Source organism: Mustelus asterias, chromosome 17 (assembly GCF_964213995.1).
Source record: "Mustelus asterias chromosome 17, sMusAst1.hap1.1, whole genome shotgun sequence".
Lineage (NCBI taxonomy): Eukaryota > Metazoa > Chordata > Chondrichthyes > Carcharhiniformes > Triakidae > Mustelus > Mustelus asterias.
In genome coordinates this window covers 31852452-31865524 of record NC_135817.1, presented here as the reverse complement: position 1 = coordinate 31865524, position 13073 = coordinate 31852452, and the positions used below count along the sequence as shown (strand labels likewise).

Genomic DNA, 13073 nt, shown 5'->3' with positions numbered 1-13073 from the left:
CTCTTGCTGTGGATCTTGCTGGCGGCTCTGAGTGTGGGCAGAACATCTGCGAGTTTGAATTAAAGTTCAGTGGGCTTGAATATGACATCATCGATGTGTAACTATGACCTTTAATTAGAACTCCATTTTACCTGCGGTGGGTACCTGACAGACACCCACGAACAGACCAAGTGTATGGCCCAGAACAGACATGCCTTTAGTCTGTAACCCCTTCTACTCCCAGCAAGTAGGGAGTCTTCAAAGCAGTCAGTAAAGAAAAATTCATTCAGTATATCAATTCATTCATGAAGTCACTGCATGCCATCAACAGGATAACATTTTGCTTCTTGTCCCCCTGAATATTGTTGGCCCGAAAAAAGAAACATATGTACTCTGCATATTGGGCCCAGTCTTCTATGCTTGCATCATAGGCTTCAAGTTCACCAAAAATGCCTCTCAATGGTAAAGATGGTCCAGAAGAAAGAAAAACTCGCTTTACTCCTCGTCGCCAATGTAATCATCTTACTGAGGCCAGTCTTTCATCACCAATCACCTTTTATTTACAGTAAGTTCTGAATGTATTCAGTGGCTACAGAACGCAAATCGGTCCCAAGCCTATAGACTGCCAGCCTGAGTGGAGTCAGCTGGTTTTAACCCCCTCCTCCCCTCTCCCCGCATTGCTCCTTCCCTATTGGGTGAGCCTTCACTCACCTAATAGGAGAGCTCATATTCTATAAGGCCCACAGTGAGATCTATTGACAATACCCCATTGCCGTCATAACAACACTGATGACTAAAAAGGGCATTAAGAATCTGAGGTTTCTTTTGGTAGAATTGCAATTTCCATCATGGTGTTTTTGAAATATCCAATTACAATTTTTTTCAATCCTTTGCTACTTGTAAAGTTGTATGAACCACTGCTGCCCTCGAGTGGCTTCAATAGATGTATGCACATAAATTAGGAAATATGAGCCCTGATTTTAAATCATGCAGATTATGGAGAAGCGTTCCAGTGACATTTCCTGCCCAAACCTCGTGGGAATTGCTAGTTGGCCAGTGATTAGAAGAGGATGTTAACCAAGTGCTGTCTGTAACAGGGGATCTAGAATAATGGTTCCCAGCAAGTAGTGAGGGAAAGAGTCCAGAGGTGATCACAGTCAAGGGAGTTAAAGAGAAGTCTGAGAGTCTCAATCTTCCATGTGAGCTTTGGGGAAACACAACTGTTCCTCCCAGCTCAAGAAAACAAAAAAAAACATCAATGATACTTCCAGGACATGGAGGCAAGGGGGAAGTGGGTGGGGGTGAGATAAGGCTGGGTGGTGGAAAACAGTAATTGAAATTGTTGGCCTTTTTCCTTTGTTACATGTGCAGATTAGAGACAAGGCATCCACTTTTGGCATACGCAGCACAGTGGCACAATGGTTAACACTGCTGCCTCACAGCACCAGGGACCTGAGTTCGATTCCAGCCTTGAGTGACTGCCTGTGTAGAATTTGCACGTTCTCCCAGTGCCTGCGTGAGTTTCCTCCAGGTTCTCTGGTTTCCTCCCACAGTCCAAAGATGTGCAGGTGAGGTGGATTGGCCATGCAAAATTGGCCCTTAGTGTCCCAATATATGTAGGTTAGGTGAATTAGCCATGGTAAATGAACAGGGTTACAGGGGTGGGGCAGTGGGCCTGGGTAAGATGCTCTTTCGGAGGAGAGTCGATGCAGACTCGATGGGATGAATGGCCTCCTTCTGCACTGTAGCGATTCTATGGGATTCAGCCATGCTAACAGGCATATGATTCACAATCGCTGATGTCTCCATCCTGCTCCCCAGTGTTTTCCACAATTTTGCACACTAGCCTTTGAAGAACATAAAAAGAGGAATGTGAAAACCCTTCAGATTCATGGCTCCCACAGACCATGTCTCCTATACTCTAATTGGACCCTATCCCGTCCATTTAACGAGTTCTGATTAAAGACTATTAACCTGAAAAGTAAACTTTGTTTCTCTCATCACAGATGCAACCTGACCTGTGAGGCATCTTCAGCTTTTCCCATTTTATTTTTCAAATTTAATATAGCTGTAGCCATTTTATGGGCCTAAACCAGCTGCAGCAATATCCAATTTAGCGGAACAGAGGTCCACAGCCAATTTGCATGGGAGTTCCAGGTCTTTTTTAAAGCAGTGTCATGTTTCAGTACACGCTGAACTTTCAGTCAATACTTTAAAATTTTGAACATGAAAATACGATTAAAATGGCCGCTGAAAATGCTGCGACTCCCCCCTGGTATGTGCGAGGGAGGCGAAAAACCAGGTGCCTTTCTGATTTTCCGCCTCTTGCCCCATCTTACTAACTCGGCTCATCGAATGTCGGGTGGGACAAGGTCGTAAGATCGCACCCTATGTCTTTGGAAGAGGTAAAACACAAATATTAAACTTAATTCATTCAATACTTACATCGGTAGGAGTGAATAATAATTCACACTTTATACTCTCTTTCCCTGCTATAGTCACAATGTACAATTGAGGATTCAACAAATCCTGGCTTGCATCTGCAGGTAAAGATAAAAATTAAAATTAGAGCCCTTCACAGATTTGCTTGGTAAACTAAAATGAAAATAAACCATACACCCTGGCTTTCATCCACATATGAAAAATATTAGTCTGTGAAGTCAGACAACGATAATGCCCCAATATTTGCAGTAAATCCTGGAAGGAGCAAGGGAATGTGGTAATAGGCGATCAATGCAAAAATTCCAACAGAGAAGTCCTGTTGAATTTAATGCCAAGACCCCATCAGCATTTTAATACTGCATTTTGTGCCTGGCAGTCACACAAGTTGATTGTTAGACTGGCTACCAGACAGGAAAGGCAATGGTGGATCGCAACAGCTGGGAGCCTTTGGGGCTAGGCCGCTGCAACTGGAAAAGATACGGGGTTGATGGGTGAAGTAAACTGGTGATCAGGAAAGCCTGGAGGGGAATCCGGAGCGATTGTGGGCCATAAGGATGGGGAGGGCAAGTGTTAGATCAACAGTTGGGAGGGTGGAGCTGGGAACGAACGCAGTTTTGGATGGAGGAGTCATTCCATCAGTTGGGTGGGAAAGGGGTACAGACGGAGGGATCACAGGGCAGGATGGAAGGGTCAGAACAGCAATCATGAGGCTGGTGGAACAGGGAAGATTGTGGGACAGAAGTGGAGTGGTCAGATCAGCAAGGAGAGAGTGGGGGGTAAGGGGAGGGGGGTTTCATGTTGGAGGTGTGTCTAGACCAACAATCTGGAAGGAGAGAGGAGAGATTGGGAGAGAATGCAGGTCAGAAAGTTTAAGGGCAGTGGGGTCACAGCAGTGCAAAGAGACCGCGATCAGCAGAAGGTTTGCCTGCAGGACCAGGGGATGTATTCCTGCACTTCTCGACTCACAGTTCTGTAAAAAACAATTAACTGCTCCGTCTGGCTGCTTCCATCCCTTATTTTGCTGCTAGGTTTTGCAGTCAGCCATCATAAAATTTAAATCCAGCTCCCAAATGCACTGTGACGACCTGATTTAACAATTACAATCAGTGGCTCACTCCTCAAGAGCACAATGGAGAGATGGCACACAGCCTGATAACATTATGGTGGGGTCATGCTTCACAATTTTTAACCGCTTCTCTCTTCTCCCCGCCACTCTCACACTCCAAAGACTACAGCCAGAATTTACTGCTCCAGGCCTCAGTGCCTTGGCAGGGGCAGGAAGCGAGAGTGTTGTCTGCTGCAGAGACCAATGGGAAATCGCATGATGCTGGGCTCATTAATTATGCAGCCAGGAGCAAGAAATTGTGCACCCCACTGTCATATACAGATGTCTAATTTAAAAGGTGTCCAGACAGTTAAAGTTAATTTATTTGTCACCAGTAAGCTTATATTAATGGACAGGTACAGCTGTTTATTATGCTCTTAACTATAGACCAGAACATGGAACACAACCCAAGGAGCACCAGCACCTAGATTCAGCGATGCTTCACTGGAAGTACTGCTGAATGTTGTGAAGGAAAGGAGGGATGTCTTCTCCCCAAGGGAAGGAAGGAAGGAGGCCTGCCCAACTCACCAACTCGCCATGCGAGGCAATTGCCAGGTTAGTGAGTGCCAACTGTATTCACCAGAGGATAGCCCTACATGCAGGCAATTACTTCATTCTCTGCTGCCCATATTGACCTCACAGAATGAGAACTGAGACCTGGGCCTCAGTGGAGAGGGCACAATCTGTGCTGTCCATGCATAAAAGTGCTGATGTCCATGTAGTTTGCAGATCGAAATGCGACTGTTGGCCTTTAACGGTACCACACAGAGCTCCCATATTGTGCTAGGAGTAGCGTAGCGAACACCAGCATTCGCTGCTGGTGCCATGTCTCTGTCAGCCCTATCCTTTTATCTGCATGAACTCATCACTCTGGAGGGTGCTGCCAAAGAACCCTGGTGGACTAGTTGCAGGGCATCTTTCACATGGAAGCCAGAGGGTCATTGGTGAAAACTGGCATCAAGCGAATGTTATCTGCATCCCAATTGCTTTCAAACCAAAAAGTGCGAGAGAAAGAGGATAAAACAGGGCACGGCTGCCCTCTGGCACCTCACACCATTTGAAAGTTGGCTGCCAAGCTGGCAGGGGAGGTTCAGGATCATTTACGTACAGACAGTAAAGTCAGCATCTGGCTGCCATCCATTAAGGAACCATGTTTACCATCTGGACATAGAAACCAAAGGGTCATGGTTGGTGCCACATTGGAGGCAGCCCATGCAGTCACTCATTCACTCTCTCATTTGATTATAGGTACCTGCAGAAGGGGGGGTGAGGCCTGACCCTGAAACGGAGTCCAGCAGCAGTTCCAGCCCACAGAGGACTGAGGAGGGTGAGGACAACAAATACATTGCACCTGTAGAGGGGCCACCACAGTCAACTGCACCCTCACTAGCCCAAAGACACACACCTCAGTGGGAGCTAGATTGAGTTCAGGCAGAATCTCACACTCGGGCGGTGACCTCATTGACTCGTGTCCACAGCAAGAGGAGGCAGAGACAGCCAAGGCCACCAGTACATGGAGGACTTTTGGAGAAGAGGCTTCAGCTAAGTCTGCGTGAGATGGTGAACCTCAGGAAGTGGGCCTAGACAAGATGCTGGAGATGCAGCAAGAGGCCAGTCAACATCGGACAGAGGAGGAGGAGGCCCTCAACAAGGTGGCAAATGAGGAGGAGGAAGCTGCCCTCCTCTGGCTGATGAAGTGTAACTGACATGTGCGTGTATTGAGGGGAGGATGGCGACACGTGAAGTTCCTGGTACAACAGATCACCCAGTTTCTACCAAAGATATGTGTAGACCTGCACTCCATAGCCATGAGCGAGCTTTTGCAGTGGCCATGAGAGAGGGAGGATGGGCAACACAACTTCCCTCCAGGTGCCCCTTTCCTTCAAGGAGTCCAGGTAGGGCCCTTAGGCACCCCAAGTGAGGAGAAGCATCAGGCGGTCATACCCAGAACCTCCACTCAGGATTCGTTGAGGGTACCTGCCAATACCGATTCCCCTCTGTCTGGGATCCTATCAGTTCTGGCCTCTGGGATCACAGAGTGCACCTGCCCCAGAGAAGGAGATCCAAACTAAACCAGGGTCCTCCCGGCTCCAAAGGACACCTGTCTAAGTCATCAAAGAAAAGATGGCATAGTGATAAAGAGGCTGCCTCCATTGTTGGAGGAGGACCTAGGTACAGTGGCAGGAAATTTCATAGAAACATAAAATCCTGATGGGACTGGGCAAGCTAGGTGAGGGAAGAATGTTCTCGATGTTGGGGAAGTCCAGAACTAGGGGTTTCAGTCTGAGAATAAGGGGTAAGCCATTCAGGATTGAGATGAGGAAGAACTTCTTCACTCAGAGAGTTGTGAACCTGTAGAATTCTCTACCACAGAAAGCTGTTGGGGCCAGCTCATTAGATATGCTCAAGAGGGAACTGGACATGGCCCTTGCAGCCAAAGGGATCAAGGGGTATGGAGAGAAAACAGGAGTGAGATACTGAAAGTGCATGATCAGCCATGATCATATTGAATGGTGGTGCAGGCTCGAAGGGCCAAATGGCCTACTCCTGCACCTTTTTCTATGTTTCTATGAAATGTAAAATAAAGTAATTCTGATCTCACTATGGTGGCACAAATGCACTCTTATGGTAACTTGTCTTTTAAAATAACTCTAACACTTCTCCTACCTTAAATTTCAATTCCCCATAGGGACAGAATGCAACAAAAGTAATGTCTTAACTAAACAAAAGTCTGCCATGAGCCCTGTTGTTGTGTTGCAACCTATGCAATACCACTGGTGAATCTTGTAACGGTGGATCTTGAATCATAGGTGAAGAGGTAGATTGAGAAACTGTACATGAACGTTTCCCTTCCCCTCCCACAGCTGATGCAATTGGCAAACCTGGAAACACAGAAACCACTTCCTGGTGAACGCAGAAGCATCATCTTCTGCCATAAATCAGCAACAGTTGCTGACCCAGAAATCTTTCCTCTGAACTCTGAAAGTATCGCCTGTCATTCTCTTCAATCCCTGTTTCAGAGTTTGAACAGTTCCCTCAGCCAAACCATTTGAAGCTGAATGAATTGGCGCTGTACACACATGGCATATTCCATTCTTTTGCATTAATTCCGGAAATCCCTCACTTGTAAATGTAGTGCCGTTATCTGAAAAGAGCAAATCTGGCAAGTCTGGGTTGTGAAAATTTGATGTAGATTCTCTATTGTCACAGTAGCTGTAATCTTATGCGTGATATATACTTCGCACCATTTTGAATATGCACCCACAATGACAACTTGTTACCCATGGTGTCCATCCAAGTGTACCCAATTTGTGCACATCACAGTCATCGGACTTGTGATTCATAAAAGGATCCCGCAAAGTCCACATGCAGTCTGGACCATGGCTGACCAGGCCATTCCCAAGGGTGAAGTGGTGCTGGTGGCACCATTTTCTGGTTGATCTGATAAATGGACTCTGTTCTCCAAGTCCAGATCCATATTAGGCCAAACATATGACCCAGCTGGACTCTTTATTTGAGATGCACTTGGATGAACCTCATGAATTTCATCCATGACTTGCGAATGACGGGGTGGAACGGCCACCCTTGACCCCTACAGTATACAACCATCGTTCACACTTAACTCACCTCTGTGCCTCACATAAGGTTTCAACCCAGCACCTTCTACGATAGTTGGCCATCCTTGCATCAGAAATTTTTTAAACTTGCAACAGAATAGGATCTTTGTCCATCCGTTGCTTAATCTGGTCTTGCCGCTGTGAATGGGAATTCCCACTGACGTCACCCCACGCCGGCAGGAAACCCATAGGTGGGGGTGCACTGCAGGCAGGACCGGCTGGAGAATTTCAACCATGATGCCAATAGATAAAAAATATTCATTCCCTTGCATGGCCACTTCTCTGAAGGTTCTACCCATCTTCCATTGAACCCAGAGGAAAATCCGCAGAAACTGTTTTAAATGAATGTCATTAATTTTAAAAAATGAATAACTCCACATTCAAGAGCTTTGTTAAATATACCTGCAGAAGCTTCAAACTTCAGCGCAAAATCTCTGTGCTTGGAGAGATCAAATTCAAGCTTGATTTGTGATTCAGTTAGATTCAGTAAAGTGAATGGTTTCATGCAAGTAGAGCCACAGAAAACACCATGGAACACAAAACATTTCTGCAGATAAAGAAAAGTTACGTTAAAATAATGTGAATTAAGTGAGATCAGTCATTTTAAAAATTGAAACACTCTACTGAACAAAAGTTTTTGAGAGTACTATATCACAGTTTTCTTAAACTTGATGGAATATAGTAGCATTTTCGTATAAAAATGATAACTGCAAAGTAATACACTAATTCATAGAAGTAAAAATTGCATTAAATTCTTGTCCTGCATCAAGGAGGAACCTCAGGTCATGGGTCAGTTCTTTTTAGTGGCAAAATAAGATTTCCTCTCATTTTGTTTGCCATATTTGTCTTTCATTAAACCTTAACATGTTTAGTACCATGCCACTTTGAAGCATTTTGGCAAATATTTTGATAACAGCAAAATACTGCGGGTGCTGGAATCTGAAACTGCTCTGACGAAGGGTCATCCAGACTCACAACGTTGGCCATATTCTCTCTCCATAGATGTTGTCAGACCTGCTGAGGTTTCCCAGCATTTTCTGTTTTGTTGGCAAATATTTTTTATATTAAATTATGAGAAAGGTGGCCTGATGAGATTTTTTTTTTTAAAAGGGTGATAGAAATATCCACTAACCCAAGAGACTAGGACTGCATTTATATACCTACTTATGTTCTGAAACATTACTACAATGTTTAGTCCAAACAGGCAATCAACCATTCATTCCACTGGTCTATGGGTGAAACCATGATCAGTCAGGGATGCGGCTAGCCCATTGCACTTGGGGTGTGCTGACGCCTGCAATCGTGGATTTCCCTAGGTAGAGTAAGCGATTGGTTTGCCAATAAGCTTAAACCAAGGCTTTACCTGATGCAATTTTTCAAAGCCGTCTTGACCTTTGGGCTAAAATAAAGTATTAGATCAAGCCCGGGATGGGGTGTAATGCCTTGTCCTGTCAGCTTGAATCTTGTTTGATCAAGCCCAATAGGTAGAGTAAGCGAATGGTTTGCCAATGAGCTTAAACCAAGGCTTTACCTGATGCAATTTTTCAAAGCCGTCTTGGCCTTTGGGCTAAAATAAAGTATTAGATCAAGCCCGGGATGGGGTGTAATGCCTTGTCTTGTCAGCTTGAATCTGGTTTTTCCCTCGTGGGGGGACCATGATTGGACTTAATTGGCTTTTTTGATCAGGAATAAAGTACTGAAAGGTACAAAAAAAGAGCTCTGCAAATAGCCAAGTTTGCACATATAAATTCCTCTTGCAGCATTTAAAATTTAATTGATTAGAGACCAAAGTGATGCAACAACTCCAAATAAGATTAAGAAATTGTGGAATGCCATTGGGAAGACTTCTGAACAATTACAGTAGATGGAGGTCAGCACAATTTGTAGTGCACTGAGACTGATTTCAATTAAGTATAATGTGGATCTTATTAAGAAAAACTCCCCCAAAATTGTGAAGGAAATTACTGTCCCCCTTACCCAAGGGTTGCTGAAGCCACAGCACAAGCAGAACATCTGAGAACATATAGTGAGGAAAGAGAACCACAAACAAAGGGAGACATTCAGGGCAGAGAGCAGAGACCAGGAGAGACACAGCTTCGGAGAGAAAAGGATGTGGGGCGAAAAATGTTCCTCATTCGAACATATATGATAGTTGCGCCAGTCAGCAGCTTCTGTTGATGACCCTGTTGAAGTTTGCAAAATCGGCGAACAGCCACAGGAAGAAGGCATTTGGTGGTTATGAGGTGTAGCTTTGGTACCCTAGATCTGATTCAAAGGTCTGGATTTTAAGGCTAAAACCTGCAAGGTTCAGATCAGAAAGATGTTGGGTACCCCCGCTCCAGGAAGGGTGAAGAGGCTGCCCATGGCCTCACAGTTAATTCCCCACATCTGTTCACATTGGTGTATTAGCCCTCATTGTGAGGCTATGCATGCCTGCATCCTAATGTTAGGCTGGGGTGCACAAACTCTGAACTGAGGGGCATCAATTTTCAATTTCGGCCCAAACAATTGTAAAGTTAATGAAGGGGCTGTGCTGCCTGCCCAAAACCGATTGTCAGGATGCTCAAACTATCTTCAGGTTGAGGCCCCATTTGAATGCAACTGGCAAGCACCAAGCACGAAACAGGCTCAATGGGAAGGTGAGAGGCTTACTTCTGTTTAGAGTCAGCTATCTGGTCAGGCCTAGCAGTGAATCAAACATGAAGGTTCAATTGTGCATTGACGAGGCTCTGCAGTATTTTTATGGAGCTGGGAGAGAAAGACTAGTCTTCCTGGGCAGTTTTAGCAAAGGTGATGGCAGGCAGGACAAAAGTGCCAGTAAATTATGGTACGAAGTATGTATTATTTCCTCAAACATCTCCATTGGAATATTGGCATACATTGGTGATTACTGTGGCACAAATGTCCAGAAAATCCCAGGCAATTGTTTGTAATCAAGCCACAAAGCTTGGCATCATCAACAAATTACATAGCAATGGCACTATACACAAAACAATTCAAAAAATTGGAACTGGAAATCCATAGTCCTTGCTCCAAATTCTAACCACAGGGTGTAGACCCAATGTGGGCTTTTGGCAGTACCTCCTTCTCCCTCTACAAGGCAATCGACATAAGGAGGGGGCAAAGCAGCAGTGGTGACTCAGTGAGAGTGGGTTTTAACTGCCTCCTCCCATTTCTTATTTAAACATGGACAGCTGGAGGAGGAAAATTAATGGGATGGGGTGAACTTGATTGATTAACCCTTGAAAGCAGATGGTCTACCTGTTTAGGTGGAAGAGGTGATTTGTATCGGGGTTCTGTGCCATTATGCACCTCCTACTGCAATTCTCAAGTTAAAAGAACATTTACCATACACAGCCCGCCCATTTGTACCAGATGGGGAGCTGCCTAGCTAGCCACTTGCAGGGCGAGAAGGAAAGAGTGGGGGAGTGGGATTGACTGGATTGCTGCAAAGAGAGCTAGCATAGACTCAATGGGCCATATAGTCTCCTTCTGTGCCATAATTTTCACTGAGTTGGGAAGAATTTATGAACTTTAAAAATGATGGCTGGACTTAGATGTAGATGTCCTGTCCCCATTTCCAGCAGACAGATTTTCTTGCCGGTTGGGGAAGGGGAAAGGCAGAAATCCTACAGGAGGGAAATACAAATTCAGCAGGAACAATTGAATTAAGTGTTGAGTTCAGACAGACTCCATTATGGCTGTTCCAAGTGCAATATGGAAGTCACGAATAGGTGGATAGATACAATTCCTAAAGAGCAGATACATTTGTTTAAGTGTTATAATCCAAAGATTTAAAATCTTCTGTTCTTTAAACATGAAAAACAACCGGCTTAAACTGCCAGTAATAGTTAAAAACACCATGTGCTGAATTGCTTTGATTGATGCCATCTGAAGTAGCTTAAAATAAAACATCCCCTGTTCTACTGTTTCAATAGAGATACAGTGGAACCCCGATTTTACGTGCCCTGATTTAGCGCGAAATCAGATATGACGCGATTGCGCGATGGACCCTTTTGTTTTGCTATTTCCAGTTTAGTGATTTAGCGTGACCCCGATAACATTCGCGATAACATTTTATGGACCCCAACCATCGCGTTAAAACGGGGCTGCACTGTATTTGTTGACATTTCCCAAGTTTTATCATTATGATTTCTTGGCTGGGTTTCAAAAGGATACAAATGTCTTAGCAATAGATATGAAGTTCACAGTTTGATTTCCAGTTTATAGACACTATTAAATAATTAACTGTGTTTGGTGTGGCTATATAATAGAAGTGTATTTGCTTTTATAACAGAATAACTATGCAAGGATTTTAAAAGCTTTTGTATTGGTTTCATGAATGGGTATTCTTTTCATTATCAAGTGCGTCTGGGTGAGAGCAATATTAGATTGTTCGATGTTTATGAATTTTCATCATCACATGGTTCCTGATGCCAGCCCATGGTGGGTAATGGGTGAGTGGCTCTGGAAGTGATGGGAATACAGAATGTGGGGAGCATGAATTGGCATGGAATTGGCATGGAAGTGGCATGGGGTATGAGAGAGTGAGGGCTAGAGGGCCTAACATCTTCCAAAATAACATGGATGAAGGAGAGGCAATGGCCTAATGGTATTATAACTAGACTATTAATCCAGAAACACAGCTAATGTTCAGGGGACCCGGGTTCAAATCCCACCAAGGCACATAGTGGAATTTGAATTCAATTTTAAAAATCTGGAATTAAGAATCTACTGATGACCATGAAACCATTGTTGATTGTCAGAAAAACCCATCGGGTTCACTAGTGTCCTTTAGGGAAGGAAACCTGCCATCCTGATCTGGTCTGGCCTACATGTGACTCCAGAGCCACAGCAATGTGGTTGTCTCTCAACTACCTTCCGTGGGCAACTAGGGATGGGCAATAAATGTTGGCCAGCCAGAGACGCCCATGTCCCATGAACAAATTTTTTTTAAAAGTTCCAGAAAACCAAGGTGTACTTTCTAACTATCCCACCTCAGCACTCATCACCTCCATGGCTGCTTATGATCAGCTTCCAGGGACGGTGGGTTCGACTATATTCTGCCACTTTCCCTGAAGCAGAAATTGGCTCTAATGGGACCCTTTTAACAAAAGCGGGACTGTCAAGTCAGAAAATTATCCAACTCGAGCTACCCACCTCAGTGGTGAAAGTCTGATCCCATGACTATGAATCAACTGAAAGGTTTTGATAAAAATGGTGACGGTTGCACCATGCATACTCCATCCACCTTTTGTGCCAGGCACTGAGTGGCCTAATCAGTGGTTCTTAAGGAGACTATCGGAGGCCACTCAACAAAAGATCCAGTAAGATTTTATTTTTGGGCACTCAAGGAGCAGGATCTCAAAATCAAAACAACTTAAGAATCAAAGTTTTAAAAAATGCCAATGAAATTGTTATAATCCAGGTCAGAAACTCCAAGATGTTTTACAAAGTCAGCCAAGACCATAAATTTTACATTTTCAACTTGATGTGAGTGTGCATAAGATGTTTCACTCCAGGTATGATTCAAGTGACCCACCAGGGAGTTTTGATCAAACAAAGTTTAGTTAAGAACACAGTTAACATATAATTAGAACATTAGCATAACTTTTACCAATTACAAAGAAAGAACCATGATAGTGTATAAATCTTAACAGCCAAGTATACTGTTCCAAATCAAACAACCCCTGCAAACATACAGGGCTTGGTACAGAAAGTAAGTATGCCCATGTGATGCTGGACCTTGCAGCTTTCCAATCCCTGCTGTAGATTACTCCTTTGGATGTTGAATTGAAAACACTGAGGCCTTCTTAAATCTTGCAACTTCCAGCATACCTTGAGAAACACAGAGATACTGCTTGTCTCTAGTTTCTAGCTGCACCTAACAGACAGCAGAATTTTCACTCCAGAGAGAGAGAACACTGCTT

General features: G+C 44.2%; 1 protein-coding gene across 1 annotated transcript in view; it reads right to left on the bottom strand.

Annotated features, from left to right (window-relative positions):
• LOC144506052 (cilia and flagella-associated protein 47-like) overlaps positions 1-13073 on the bottom strand; it is a 106510-nt gene that overhangs the window by 13210 nt on the left and 80227 nt on the right. Inside the window, 2 exon segments of the mRNA XM_078231871.1 lie at positions 2425-2519; positions 7546-7690. Coding sequence (XP_078087997.1) covers positions 2425-2519; positions 7546-7690 — 240 coding nt within the window.